Source organism: Bombina bombina, chromosome 6 (genome assembly GCF_027579735.1).
Source record: "Bombina bombina isolate aBomBom1 chromosome 6, aBomBom1.pri, whole genome shotgun sequence".
Taxonomy (NCBI): Eukaryota; Metazoa; Chordata; class Amphibia; order Anura; family Bombinatoridae; genus Bombina; species Bombina bombina.
Window position 1 is genome coordinate 207,393,274 of NC_069504.1, and position 16,038 is coordinate 207,409,311.

The window sequence follows — 16,038 nt, forward strand, 5'->3', positions numbered from 1 at the left end:
TCTTCGGAAAAAGTTATAACAAAAAAAAATCTATATATCCATGCTCAGGACTCCCTCATAAAACCATATAGATGACTTATGATCGTAGATGTTAGGAAATTCTGATTATATTTTTTAGATTAGCATATTCATTCTCAGAGCTACTGAATTTTCAGTCTATCATGGCTGCCGGTTGGACACGCCCCCCAGGACGGGAGTTTTAAGTAGTCCTGTCAGCCTCTCAGGGAGAGCTTGGATGAAAGTTGGAGTCCGGAGATGCAGGGAGAGTCTTTTTGCGAAACCATCCCAACTCATATCAACAGCTCCACAAGCAATCAGCGTTAACGAGTTTCGCTGCCTGCTTTCTTCACTCAAGTCCATGTCAGAAGTGATACTACTATCTGTCACACTTGAAGGACTGTGTTACTGTTCCACGGCATAGATTCCGGTAAGATTGGTTCATTTTCCTTTCACTGTGGAATTTTATGTAATGATAGAATACAGGGTCTCAGTGGGACTCCTTTATCTTTATGGAATCAAGGGTTAATATCTCCTAAGGGGAGTTAATGAACAGTGGGGGACTTTAATCATATTTGTTATGTAATTTTGTCTGCTGACGTGTATAGATTTTGGGCTCAGGGCTTTTACGGAACATACAGGGTTTTTTGAGCTACGCAGTTTCTTGCTGGGACTGGCGCGGTTTTCCTTGACCTGTAGGTTGCACTTCGTGACCGGGCGTGGTCACGTTTTTCATTCTCCATTTCCATACTCTTGATCGAGGGTTGGTGGAGAGGGTCTATTTTCTGCTTGTCTGGGTCATAGGAGGTGGTGAGTGCCCCAGCCATTGGGGGTGTGAGGTGCCAGTTATTTTTGTACAAAATTTGTCCGGTCAAATTATGGAGAACCCTGAATTTTATGAGGGGGATTTTTTTGATTCAGATTCTGTTTCCTGCTTAGATTGTATGGAGGCCCGGGTAATCCAGCCCAATCAATTATGTTCCGTATCCCATAATAAAGGGCTTTTTTCTTCCTCTGAAGATTCTGTGTCCCTTGAGGCGTGTTCCCTAGAAATTTCCGTTCCTACTCAGGCAGTTGTCCCAAATACCATAACCCCCTTCTCCGGAAGGAGGTTTATTTTCACCAGAAGTTGTGACTCGGTTGCGCATGGCCATATTCTTGGCGTTGTTGCATTTACAGCTTGAGGGCCAGCTAAGAGCTTATCCGTGCCCTCTTAACCTGGGGGTGCCAGGTGAGCCGGGTATTTACTCTGGGGGAGCGGTTCCCTCTGAGGCTTCAGGGGTACTACCGTCAGGGCCTTTAAATGTCCCATCGGAGATGGATTTTGCATTTAGATTCAGAATAATGTGCCTGCGTGTACTGCTGAGGCAGGTATTGGAAGTTCTGGAGGAATTCAGTCTTTATTAGCCTCCGGATTTTGTTTGTGTATCTAATTCCAGTTCTGAGCTCTTGGCGTTCACCTGTGGGTGCTGCCTACTTTCTTTTAAACCTGTTAGGATGTGTTTCTTTTTTTTCCCAGAGCTTGAGACTGTTGTAGACTTTTCCTTTTAGGAAACTCTTTTCTTCTCTGAGATTTTGATACTAGCGATTTTATGGTCGTGATGGTTGTTGCTTCTGGGCGGAAGTCACAAAAAAAAATATTTTAAGACAATGTTTAGGCCTCAGAGCTTAACTGTCTGTTGCTTGTCTGTTTGTTTAGTTTAGAACTTTCTGTTAGCCCTTGAACCGTTTTGGTTGTACCCTGGTCTGCAGGCTAGTCCTGTCTGGGTGCTAGTTCACTCTATTCTTTTGTGGCTTTATCAGACATTTTGTATCCTTGACAACAGGATGGTCCTGTTTGGGTACTAAGTTTGTTTACCTCTTGTTCCAAGGTTGTTTTTCTTGTTTTCTATAAGTTATAGGCCTTTCTATCCTGGATATCAGGCTGGTCTTAAGTTACTACGTTTTTTTGTCCCTGCATTTGCTGGGATTACGAATTCTGCTATGACAGTATATTTGTTGTTCCTGAGGTCCTTGGACAGGAGCTAGAGTCCTCCCTTCTGGGGAAGGATCAGATGTATGCTTGGAGATCTCCAGTACCTGGTGTAGGGGGCGATGTTTCCCCCTATTGGTACTCCTTGTGGATTGGATTGTCCGATTTTCAGATCTCTTTTGCCAGTGTTTCTCTCTTCTTGTTTGAGGATTGCAAGGCTTTCCCTTACCCTTGCCCTTTGGGGTAGGACTTTCGGTCTTCTAGTCACAGAGACTAGTTTCTTAGGGACCGTTTTTTTTCCTTGCAGTATCCCCTTTCTTGATCCTAAATACTTGGGGATCTGGGGGATTCTTATGCAGTCTCTCTTGCCATCTACCGATAGAAGTTTTAGGAGTCTCGTTCATTCGTTAACTCCTTGGGCTGTAGGTTTTCTGAGGGCTGATCCAGACTGGATCTTTAATGACTGCCGTGTTCTCTCACTCATGGAGTTCTGATCTCTTTGGGTCCTTCCTTCATCTGCGGACTTTGTGGATGTTATCTTAGAGGCCTTTTGGGGCTGAGTGGACATCATGAGAGATCAGAGTACAAGACCCCATGGGGGTATGGCTAGCATCCATTTTAGTGCAATTTTCATTTCCAGGTAACTTTGTGGTTGTTCCACACGGTTTTTGGTCTTGATCCGGCTCCTGGTTTTGGGGGTCTGTTTTTTTAACCTAATCCGTGTCTTTGACTTGGCATTTCGGTTACTTTGTTTTCAAGATTTTATAGTCTTGGATCTGTCCGGCATTCAGTAGCATTGTTTTTCTGGTCCTGGGGAACTCGCCTTGTTCCTACTGAGGTGGTTCTTGTACTCTCTTCTGGAGAGATGGAGTTTTTTTTCCTGGGAATTTCTTTACTGGAATATTACTGGGTTTCTGTGTTTTCCTTCTAGTTGGAAGGATCTGGTCTACTGCACCTATACAGTTGGCTCCTCCTGAGGCAGTTTTCCTCATCTGACTTCATCTGACTCTACGAGTTCAGTAGGCCGAGGGCTTCTCTTGTCTGCAGTGTATCTTCCCTTTGGGTTTCTGAAGGGTAATGAGGATAAGTATCCTGCATCCCGAGTTTTTCTGGATCTTGGTGCCTCCTTCCTGCTTCCTTTTCTTAGGAAATTGTGGTTAGAGATTCCTTATCTGATCACTGGACCTCGTTGCTGCTGGGATATTTGAATCCCTCTTGTACTTGGGACATTGAAAGTCGCTTCTGTGATAGGACTGTTCGATCTGAGTAGGGGTCAGGAATTCTGACTTCTCAGTTTGGGCATCGACCATGTATCTTGTCTCCTGAAGGATCCTTACTTAGGTTGGGAGGCCTTGCAGTTGGTCTGGGAACCTTCCCTTAGCGGGTAGTTGGTTCTTCCTTATTGGTCAGTTTGTTGTCCTCCCTTACTCTGTTTTCTAGTAGGGGGGATTGGCCCGCCCTGCTTTCTGAGTTTTTTCTCTTGTTCCTTTCCAGGACTGTCCTGATGCAAGTTTGCTAGCTACTCGGTTGGCTAGTTACTATGGTTTGATGTTTAGTCTGACTGCTTTTCCGATGGAAGCCTGCGGCTTTCGTTTGTGGCGTAAACGGATGTTACTATTCCATTCCTGTTCTGCTCCTGGGGTATTTTTATGACCTATGGGTGTTCAGTTTCTCTGTACTAGTTTGCTGTCTATGGTAAGGTAGTCTTGTTCTACCTTTTGTCCTTCTGGGACTTCGGTTCCGGTTATGACTTTACATTGGTTCCTTTTGGATCCATGTAGGACGTGATCTGGAATTTTTACTTTCTTTGCTCTCCTCCGTCGGTAGAGTATTTTCTACGGGACTTTGTCCTCTTGCAGCCTGGTTGCCGCTCTTTTTCGAGTTATGCTAGGGGCTTCTCTCTCTGTTTTGTCCCTGACTCTTCGGGATTGTTTCTGGAGGTTCTTTCGGACCTTCTTATCTGTTTCTTCTCTTCTTTCAGTTAGGGAGTATGTGGTGTGGGAGTTTGTGTGTTGTTTCCTATGCCATTGTTTATGGAGAGGTTTTTATTTGTGTGCTTCTAGAGAGTGGGACTTTTGTCTCCTCAGAGGCTTTTGTGCACAGTGGAGTCCAGAATTTAGAGTGATCTCTAACTGGGATCCTTATGGTTCTAATTGTTGGGCAATTACCTTGTCCTCTTTACATATTTTTGTTCTTCCTGCTTCTGTTGAAGTAGTTTTTTTATCAGGAATCCGGGTTGTGTTAGGCTGTGGTGCCATCAGAATGGGCTGCCTTTTTGTTCACGCCCGTTTACATTCAGTGTCCTCTACAAGCTTGGGTATTGATTTCCCAAAAGTAATGAATGCAGCTGTGGACTCTCCCCGTTTTAAGAAGAAAAACTTAAATTATGCTTACCTGATAATTTTTTTCTTCTGAACGGGGAGAGTCCACAGCTTCCCGCCTGTTTTTTTCTGTGGACGGGCTCAAATTCTTTTTTATTCGTTCCTCTGGCACCTTTTTTCACCCTGATATTTCTCCTAATGGTCCTTGTTCCCTTGGCAGAATGACTGGGGGATGAGGGAAGTAGAGGAGGTATTTAAACCTTTGACTGGGGTGTCTGCCTCCTCCTGGTGGTCAGGATCTCTATTTCCGAAAAGTAATGAACGCAGCTGTGGACTCTCCACGTTCAGAAGAAAATAAAATTATCAGGTAAGCATAATTTAAGTTTTTTTAGCCCTTGTGGGGCTGGCTTGCTACCTGGCAAATATAAATGACTCCAAACATGATTGTTCTGCGTGATTGAAAGGCCCTTCTCTCTTTTCTCAGGAAAACTATCCTTTTTGATTATGGTACACACACAACAATTCACATGCCCCCCCCCAAAAAAAAAAAACACACACACATATATTTAATTACACACATAGAATGCACACACACACACACATATACATACTGTATATATATATATATATATATATATATATATATATATATATATATAAATATATATATATACACACATTATAAATAAAACCAATTGTATTACTCTCATATAACGTTATCACTGCCAGAACTAGCTTCTGCAATATTGTTTTTCAATTGTATTACACAACATCCAATTAGAGTTGTGTATCAGCCTAACCTCTGCAACAAATGTGGCACGTTATTCCATTAATGATGCAAATGGGAACATTATAACTCTTCACCTATTCTTCTTGAGACATCTGTGCTGTTTTCAGCAGTTTGCTAATTTAGTTCTGAACTTAGTGGCAGTAGTTCAAGAAATAATATAAACACAGGCATTCTTGTTTATACCAAGGTGACAGTGTGACAAACCTGGTAGCATCTGTTTATTCTTTCCTTGATAATATTATTTGTGTGACAGTAGCATTATAGTTAATAGATAAATTGAGCACTGAAAAAGTCTAGATTAGAAAATGATACACTCAGGGAGCATAAACAGTAATTATTGATAAATAGTTGGTACCTTACATGCTGTAACATTGTGCATATGTGTTAAGGATTCTGTTATTGATTTATCCCTGAGATAAGTATGACTGTTGGATCCTCTCTCAAATCGTTGTATGTAGTACAGGGAAAGAAGTGTGTTCTAAACTTGCTACACCTCTACATGGATGTTATGGCATATATAAAATATCTTGCTGGTTGTACAGAAAAAAAAGTGTAATAATATTGAGATTGGAGTGCATGGTTTCCTGAAGATGAAGACTTAGTGCATATAATCCATAGAGTCTATAGAGTTTTAATGTTCAAGGTCTGAAGGACCCATAAATAATAATGATGAAAATGAACTAGCACCACTGCATATCTAATGCACACAGATATATAAATCATGTCAGTTGCTTGAGATGCCACTTAAAAGAACATTAAAGTGAAGGTAAATTTTGATGAATGAAAGCTCGGTTTTTAAAAATACTGTTAAAAACAGGGGCACTTTCATTCATCAAAGTTTAGAAAGCAGCCGTTTTGATTAAAAACTTACCTTTGTTTTTTTCACAGCCAGAGCAGCTTCCCCCATCCGGAGATCCTCTCTTCACATGTCATCAATGACTAATCCAGATTCCTCCAATCATGGTTTTCCCCCCAGGGGAGTCATTGCCTGAGGCCATGCCGTGATTTGAGGAAGCTGGATTAGTCATTGATGATCTCTGAAGAGAGGATCTCTGGGTGGGGGAAGCTGCTCTGGCTGTGAAAAAAACAAAGGTAAGTTTTTAATCAAAACGGCTGCTTTCTAAACTTTGATGAATGAAAGTGCCCCTGTTTTTAATAGTATTTTTAAAAAACGGGCTTTAATTTATCAAAATTTATCTTCACTTTAAATACCTTTTTGGCTTTGTGTAAAAATTGTGTTTTTCCTACATTCCTTAGAGATGCAAAAATAAAATCAAATTCTGTAACCTGGGCAATTTGCAGCAACTTGAAAATAATTTTTTGGCCTGTCTAGAGAACATAGGAAAAAGCACAATTTTTACACAAATGTAAGAGATGTTTAATGTCACTTTAAGAAATCATGTGATTTTTCCAATACATGTACTTCCACTGTCTAACACTGCTGCAAACACGGTCTTGTTTTTAAACTATTATACAGGTTCTGGCAACTGTCTTTATGAAACATACCCAGAATGTAAGCACTTAGCTGTTACAAATTTACTTGTTTCTTCTTTATTTGTTTTTCAGTTTGCCTTTATTAGATCTAAAAACCCAATGTGTTCTACTCCTGCATGATACCACCAGTACCTCCAGCTTTTTTTGATAGATTTAATTGATTTTTTTTTTCATGGCAGGACTCTGATTACCCTCTTATGTAAATTCAACCTATTACCTACACCTGTTCAATGTCAGTAATCTTACAACATGTAATCTATTCTCTATCTCTCTAATGATACCTAATCCATTCTGTGAGCTGTTTCATTCTCCAAACTCTGCGTAATCTGCTTACACACAGAAAGGTTTTATTTTTACAATGCCTACACTAGCATACATTCTGCTAATCTAAGAGACCTCTCTGTTCCTACTTGATAAAGGTATTGTCTTAATCAGGGTTTCCCAAATCTAGTCCTCAGGACCCACACATATGTTTTTTTCTAGAAGTTTGAAGTACAGCAAAGATGCTGCAATCTGTTGCTCAATAAACCTGTTCTCTTTCAATATATATTTTAAAACCTGGCCTGTTAATGGGACCTGACAACTGACTTTGGGAAACCATGTCTTAGATCAGTGATGGCCAAGTTCCTAACATGTGGGCATTTAGTTTAAAGCTGCAGAGCAATATTTTGGAAGCCTTAAAGGCTGCATATACATTTATGGCTATTGGAAACCAAAATAATATTTCCTAAAACTGTCCAGTGGCACAGAGCCAAATTTTGATAATGTTGCATAGCACCCTCTATCTGCTGTTTACCCCCTCCAGAAGGCTATTTTGAGTTGTGGTCACCTTTTGAGTTTGCCCACCCAACAGAAGTGTCAAGAACACACAATGTTAGTTCTGCTTTTTGTTGAGGCCAGAGAAACAATGTCACATTTTCTTAGTTCAGCTTTTTTTGGGGGTTACCAAAAACTCTGAAGAGAGTGGCATGTGCCCTATGGGCTGCTAGTTGACCATCACTGTCTTAGATTATACCATGCTATTGCTCTGATAAGGAATACTATTCCAGTTTCATAATTGTGGCTGACAGATTATTGACTGTGAGATCCTGGCCATGACATTATGGTTCAGCATGTTGTCAATATGGTATGATGATCAGACACCACTTTTGGTTACCTATGTATAATCATGCCTGTTGCTATTGTTTCTTAAACAAAAGTGATTAAGGTCATAATTAAACATTATAAATGGTTCCAAGAATGTTGGTCACAGACACCCAGTACTATATTATTTTGTCTTTCATATTTCTGACTGTCTTGTGTAATTTGCTGATTATGTTATATCCTATTATGATTACTTAGATTTGTTTTTCGTTACTATTTTTGAACAGGTGCCATAAGAATTTCCACGGAGTTTGAAAGATTTATATGAATATTTCATAAACTTTGAATAACGACAAAAATGTGGCCCTTTATAACACAGATATTAATGTACTTCTTCCTCTGCTGGGCGGGTAAGTTTATTATTTCGCAAATACATTTCTTTATATCATGCATGATGTGCTAAGATTTCAGACAGGATTCATGTTTTACATTTTAAAATATTTTAAAATATTATTCCTAGCAGCAGTTTTTCCCCAGTTGTAATATTTTGATCCAATTAATCATCTCTTTTCATAAAAAGCCATTGTTCCATTGCTTGCCGTTTTCTAATGTGCTGCAAGTTATTATTGAGATTAAAAGGGTATTTTACTCAAAAATATTCTACTATCCACATGAAAGAGCAGAATTTTATGGTTTCCCCTGAGACAATTTAAACTAAAGGCTGATTTCAATAAAGGGGAACAATACAGCAATTGTGTAATCTCATTGAATGATAGGCACTTCCAAATACTAACCATAGGCCGATAGTTAATTCCTACTGATGCAAATTTCCTGAAAGTTACTTCATTATAATGCTCAGAACTGACAGACATATTAAAGCCCATTTTAATAAAATCAGTTGCTAACAATTACCCGCTCACTTCCTTGTTCTGGAAATCCTCCAGGAAATGTTTGAATTTATAAAAAACTTTGAATGCTATCCCTTTAATCAAAGTGGCAATAGCCAGTCAAAACATACCAGAGAAAAACTTAAATGTAAAAAGTCAAAGGTCAAACTAAAATTCATAAAAATAATACACTATATAGTAAATAGGATGTAAAACAATGGGTAAGACATATCCTAGTTGTTTGTTTCTGGCAACTAGTATTCATTTCTTTGTTTGGTCTAGAGAGCAACATCTCTCTTTAAATACGCTACTCCATTGGGAATTATAATCTGTCTAAACAAGATCTAACACTACTTTATTAGGAACGTCTGTACAACTAATCCCTTATGTATGAGACTGTAGAGGTCTGTTGCAATTTGTAAATATTTGTTGTTGCTGTTTTAGTGTTTTAAAAACAAGGCAATATCTATCTATCTATCTATCTATCTATCTATCTATCTATCTATCTATCTATCTCTCTCTCTCTCTCTCTCTCTCTCTCTCTCTCTCTCTATATATATATATATATATATATATATATATATATATATATATATACAAAAGTAAAAATTAAACTATCATGACTCAGATAGCAAATGCAATAAAAAAAAAAGTTCCAACATATTTCCATTATCAGATTTACTTCTTTTGGTATCCTTTGTAAGAAAGCAAAATGTTCATACCTTATATATGTATATAATTATGCAATTCTACTGTATTTAATGGTCCTTTTATGGTCACAATTACAAATTACAATGTGCTGAGAACATTATGTTAAAGAACCTTTATCTAATATGTTAATTAGGACTAAATAATAGAGTTTGATACTTGAAAACTGCTTTGCATAATTTTACTTTCTGGATTTATCTTTAACAAAATTAGCCCTAATTAGGCTGAGTTTATGTAGATTGTGTTAATTTTGAAGAGCAAAATGTTAACCAATTTGGCTGTTGTAAATATGTACTATATATCAGATTCTGTTTTTCATTAGGTTTACATACTTCCGCACAACAAATGCACAATCAGTTTGTCAGGGGTTAGGCATAACTCTATACCCCTTTTTCATTTAAAGTTCAGCAACTTGGTCATTTTTTTAAAAGAAAATTAATATCTCAGCGTTTGTGGCATATCAACTCTAGCCCAGTGGTTTAAAACATATTTGTTGTGCATGCCTCCTGCTTTTGTGATTGGCTTCGTGGTTTTATACAGTATTTTACTTATATAATGATATATTCTTTATTACTTTTATATATAATATGTCACAGTTTAATTTATTATAAAAAATACTTTAAATAATAAAGGGCTATATGAAGTAATACATAATGCTGCAGAATCTGTTGGAGCTCTACAAATAACTGATAATAATAATACAATTATCTGTTATGAGAAGTCGTTGAACTGTATCATGAGTACTTATATATCCTATTTTAATAGTTTTTTTTCTATTACATATAAATACAAACATGGCTGGATCTTTGATAACAGATCATATTATTTTCTCACATAGACATGTTTTATGATTGTATTGGTGCTTTAAATATAATGTCTATTTATCTCATATAAAAAGCAGAAATAGTTTTTTGACCCTTTACGCCTAGGAGAGGGGGCTGAAATATTAAGGGGGCTCATTGTAAACTGTGTGTAAATAATATTGTTATCTCCCTTTGAATTTAATAAGAGCTAAAAATTACTTCCGTTGCTGTATTTTGGTGAATGTAAAACAAAAATCTCCCAGCTTTATAAATGACCATTGTTGCTATAGATCCATTAGAGGTGGTAATTACAAACACGAACAAACTAGAAAAGTTAACACTTTTAGGAAATTTTGGGCAGACTTATTGGTCCTTTAATTCTTATTTGCCTTTCAAAATCTATGTTTATTTCATACAGATGGTGAGAGTCCACAATCCATTGCTCATGGAAGTTACCTTCCCTACCACTTGGAGGAGGCAAACTTTCCCAAACCCCAAGAGCTCTATGTAACCCCTGCCACCTCACACATACCTCAGTCTTTTCTTTGGCCCCGCTGGAGGTGGTTAAAGAATGAAGATGTGCAGTAGTTTCTTCAGAGAGAAGTGTTTTCCATGTATTTTGAGGCCCAGCTTCCCATCAGTGTACAGTGCTTGTCAGAGGGATGTATTTAGGGTATTGTTTATGATTCTTTAATCCTCCTCATGGGAATTTCTTCATAAACTTTCCATAATGGGTCACAGGACTTGTCTGTTGCCTCCCTTTATGGATCTACAATATACTCCTATTCCATAACCTCTCCTGATATTTTTCCGTACTGGGTTGGCTGTCTGCTACTTAGATTGTGGACGAGTAAGTATTATTTTTTATTATTATATAAGACACTCTATGGCTATGTTATGGGCAGTATGTGTTATATATATATATATATATATATATATATATATATATATATATATAAATAACAGAATCATTCTTTGCTTTTCCCCTTATAGCTAGTTTGCGCGCAGCGGTTTTTTTTGAGTGCCTAGTTCTGTTTTTCGTGTGTCGGCCTTCAGGTTCACGTGCATCGGGTTTTGCACATGCCGGCTTAGCGTCCGTCAGATTAGCGCACGCTTTATAGGAGTATTTTTCACTGTTACTCGTTGGGTTATCTCACACTTGTCGGTTTTGCACACGTTGGGTTAACATAGGCTCCATAATTTCCATTAGGTGTATTTTTCTCTGTTACTTGTTGGGTTAGGCACACTCGTCAATTATGAGCACATTTTTTCGTGCGCATTCGTATTAGTCGGATGTTGTGTTCCTTCTGTTTCATTTTTGACAGTTCCATTTTGCATGCATTATTACTTAAGCTACTTAGGAGGGGGAAGGTTTTTCCATTCCTCAAGATCTTATTTCGGGGGTTATAGTACTTTAATGTATTATTTTATGCTATAATGGAGCCTCCTGATTCTGTTACTATTTCTTTCCCAGAGTCCCCTGATCACCTTTTTACTAATAGATGTGCTTACTGTAAGAAAGCTGAAGTGCCTTCCTCAGCTCATTTATGTGACTCATGTTTAAGTTTGTTAATGCAATCAGACCAATCTAATGTTGTTTTCTGTGGGAAATAATGCTCCTTCTGTTTCTTTATTACAGGAAAAAACTGAGTAACTTTCACCTACATTGAGAAAGTTAATTACAGCAGCAGTATCTGAAACACTGGCTGCTCTCCCAACTGCAAAAAGCATTTAAGGTCAGTACAGGTTTCTCCTTCTACCAGTACTATGTGCCCTGGGGCCAGGGATACTGTTATGTCTTCAGAAGGTGAAGTTTCGTCTGCTGATGAGCAATATTCATCTGATGTTGAGCCTGATGTTTCATTTTGTTTGTTTAAAGTTGAATATATTTGTTCTCTTTTAAATGAGGTATTTAATACTTCTGATGACAAACCTTGCAATTATTTAATTTCAGTTTTTTTTTCCACTGCAGTTTTTCCTATTCCTGATGCTGTCTCTGACATGATTTCTAAGGAATGGTCTATGCGTGGAAATTCAATTAACCCTTCTGCAAGGTTTAAAAAAATTATATTATTTGCCAGCTTCTTATATTGAATTATGTTATACAGTTCCTAAGGTCAGTGGGGATATTTCCACTTTGGCTAAGTGTACTACTTTTTGTTTAGAGGATAGTACTTCTTTTAAAGATCCTCTAAACAGAAAGTTAGATATTTTTTTTCTAGGAAGGCTTTTTTACAAGCAGGTTACTTATTTAGACCAGCCATTTCTATAGCTAATGTGGCTGCTGCTTCAACCTATTGGTTATCCAGTCTTTCTGAACAGTGTTTTGAGGATCCTGTTTTTGACAATTGTTTGATTTTCCTAATGAATGCTAATTCCTTTATTTATTTATTTATGATGCTATTTTTGATATTATGAAAATTAATGTCAAAAGTATGTATTTGGCAGTTCTTGCCAAGAGAGCCATATGGCTAAATTCTGGTCTGCTGATATGGGTTATAAGGGTCAATTTATCAATTGCAAGGCAGACATGATTTACTGTAGTGAATCATGTCGTCCCAACATCTCTAAATGCCAACAGCATATGCATTTCTTGTGAAATGCTTGTGCAATGCTGCCTGCACTTTCTTGGCCACTAGGAGGGTGTGTCAATCATCCCTACCTAAAAGGTGGCAGAGAAGTTAAGGGCTTCTTAACTTATGTTTCCGGCGAGCCGGAAACCTCGAGGGTAGAAAGCAGCATCCGCTACTTGATAAATCTACACCTAAATCTTGATTGTTATCTCTTTCCTTTCAGGGTAAGAAATTGTTTGGTTTAGATTTAGATTATATTATTTCTACTGGGGCCTTTCCACCTCAGAATAAAAAATGTAAGGGTAAAGCTAAAGTTTTTAACCATTTCCATTCCTTTTGCCAGAATATGAAACAAGTGAGTGAAGTTTCCTCTGATCAAAAATAGAGTACTTATGGTTCAGTTTGGGGACCCAGTGCTAACTGGAATAAGCCTAAGCAGGCTTAAAAAACTACTCCTGCTACTAAAAATGCATGAAATGCATGAAGGTGTGGCCCCAAATCCAGTGTTTTTGGTAGGGGGCAGGTTAAGTCTCTTTTCAGAGGCTTAATTTCAGTCTGTCCTAATTCTCTGACTTCTGCTAAAGTTTCTTTAGGCACACCAAATAGAATTCAGACTAGAGACTCTCAGAGAGAAGTTTCTTCTGTTCTATGTACTAACTTTTCTTTTAAAGGTTCAAGTTATGTTTTAGTCTCTCCTGAAACTGGGAATCAAGATTTTGCTTCTAAAGATCCTGTCAATTGTATTGAGGTTTCTAAGAGTACATTGGGTCTGGTTTCCTAGGGAGGCAAGTTTTCCAAGGTAGATTCTGAGGCTCTGCACAACCTTCAAGGCTCTTTAGGTTTAGCATCAACTGAAAAGAAAGTTTTTTTTTACCTATTGCAGTAAGACAGGGTGACAGTAGTGATTTATGTTATCCATCTGTGGGGAACTCTCAGTTTCCTGGTGATAAGGGTAATGTTTTTAATTCTCTAATAGCTAAAGAACAATTGTTGTCTAGCTCGGAAATTTATTTTTACAGTCTTAGTTTTGCCAACTAGAGGTGTGGCTTCTACTTCAGCATGTGCTCAAACAGATATTGAACAAACTTCTCAGGCACTTGGTAATGATCAGGGTCCCTTACAAAGTATTAGTAGTTGTTCTACTACTTCTCTTGTTGTTTCAGCCTGTGTATCTGTTGTTACTTGTACTCAGAATGGTTTTCAAGCTGAGCCTAGGAAAACCATTAGTGGTCTTGGTAATCCTACTGTGGTTTTACAAGATTTGGTATCCATAACTAGTACAGAGGCTCAGTTTCCTTATTTTTCCTATGTCCCTGGGGCTAGACCCCCTATTCCTAAATTTGCTCTTCTATCTTGTTCCTAAGTGTCTGAATTTGATAGTATGCCAATTAAACATTTAGTTCTAAGGCATAGGGGTTTCTCTGATTCCGTGAGTTAAACCTTAATTACAGCTTGGAAGCCTGTGACTGGGAAATGTTACCATAAAGTTTGGAAAACCTTTATTTTTTGGTGTATAGACCATGGTTTCTCTTGGCATTTTTTTAGTATTCCTCAGATTCTTCAGTTTTTACAGGATTAATTGAATAAGGGTTTCCTGAAAGGACAGATTTCTCCTCTTCCAGTGTTGTTTCATAGGAAAATTGCTAATATTCCTGATATGCATGGTTTTGTCCAGGTGTTGGTTCATATCAAACATGTAATTAAGCCAATGTCTCCTCCTTGTAATTTTAACTGAGTATTGAGTTTAGCAAGCTCCTCCTTTTGAAATTTGCATAAGATTGACATCAAGCTAATTTCTTGGAAAGTGTTGTTTCTTTTAGCTATTTCATCTGCTAGAATAGTTTCTGAATTATCTGCTCTTTCTTCTAATCCTTCTTATCTGATTTTCCATCAGGATAAGGCAGTCTTAAGAACTACTTTTGATTTCTTGCCAAAGGTTGTTTCTTCTGATAACACCAGCAGATACATTGTTTTTCCTTCTTTGTGTCCTAATCCCAAGTCTACTTCAGAAAGATCATTGCATAATTTGGATGTTTTTAGGGCATTAAAGTTCTAGTTTGTTCATTCATTTTCTGGCTCTAAGAAAGGACAGAAGTCTTTGGTTGTTTCTTTGGATTCTTGGTTAAAACTTTTGATTAACAAGGCTTATTTGTAGGCAGGTCAACCTCCACTACAACGGATTACTGCTTATTCTACAAGGTCAGTTGTCTCTTCATGGGCTTTTAAGAATGATGCCTTAGTTGATCAAATTTGTAAAGCAGCTACTTGATCTTCTTTGCATACTTTTTGATGTTTTTGCTTCCTCTTTGGCAGCTTTTGGTAGAAAGGTGCTAAGGAAAGTTGTTTCAGATTAATTCTTGCCTGTTTAATTTTTCCAGTGCATTTGAAAAAAATAAATATTGTGGTTGTGGATTTATTCTCTCAGTTAAATCCCTCCCTTTCTGTTATTAGTTGTGGACTACACAGCTTGGGTATTAGTACCCATGAGTAATGGATCATGGACTCTCACCACCTGTATGAAAGAAAACTAAATTAATGCTTACCTGATAAATTTTACTTCCCAATATTTTCTGGAGGCTTTCTGGGACAGAAAGGTGAGGGGTCTTGTGGGCAGTGGGCCATCAGCATTTGGTAGGTGGCTCTGCATTGGGAAGGGTAGGGTCATGGGTGTGCCATATGCATTCAAAATTGTCTTTAAAGGGACAGTCTAGGCCAAAATAAACTTTCATGATTCAGATAGAGCATGTAATTTTAAACAATTTTCCAATTTACTTTTATCACCAATTTTGCTTTGTTCTCTTGGTATTCTTAGTTGAAAGCTTAACCTAGGAGGTTCATATGCTAATTTCTTAGACCTTGAAGCCCACCTCTTTCAGATTGCATTTTAACAGCTTTTCACCACTAGAGGGTGTTAGTTCACGTATTTCATATAGATAACACTGTGCTTGTGCAAGAGAAGTTATCTGGGAGCAGACACTGATTGGCTAGACTGCAAGTCTGTCAAAAGAACTGAAAAAAGGGGCAGTTTGCAGAGGCTTAGATACAAGATAATCACAGAGGTTTAAAGTATATTATTATAACTGTGTTGGTTATGCAAAACTGGGAAATGGGTAATAAAGGGATTATCTATCTTTTAAAACAATACAAATTCTGGTGTAGACTGTCCCTTTAAGTGGAAAACTCCCTTTAATAATAAAAACTGTATTGAGTATTTTTTTGGAATTATTACACTTTATTATATATATATATATATATATATATATATATATATATATATATATATATATATATAATAATACTAATATTATATTATTATTATTATTATTATATTAAATTATTATATTTAGTTTTTCTTGACTTTGAGCATATATACACATTTCATACAGTATATTGTTCATGAGCAGATCAGT

At 37.4% G+C, this 16,038-nt stretch overlaps 1 protein-coding gene across 1 annotated transcript in view; it reads left to right on the forward strand.

Annotated features, from left to right (window-relative positions):
- Positions 1 to 16,038, forward strand: part of CNTN1 (contactin 1) — a 542,533-nt gene that overhangs the window by 300,496 nt on the left and 225,999 nt on the right. The window contains exon 3 of the mRNA XM_053716725.1: positions 7,945 to 8,067. Within this exon, the coding sequence (XP_053572700.1) occupies positions 8,016 to 8,067 (52 nt within the window). The 5' untranslated portion in view covers positions 7,945 to 8,015. The remainder of the gene's footprint in view (positions 1 to 7,944; positions 8,068 to 16,038) is intronic.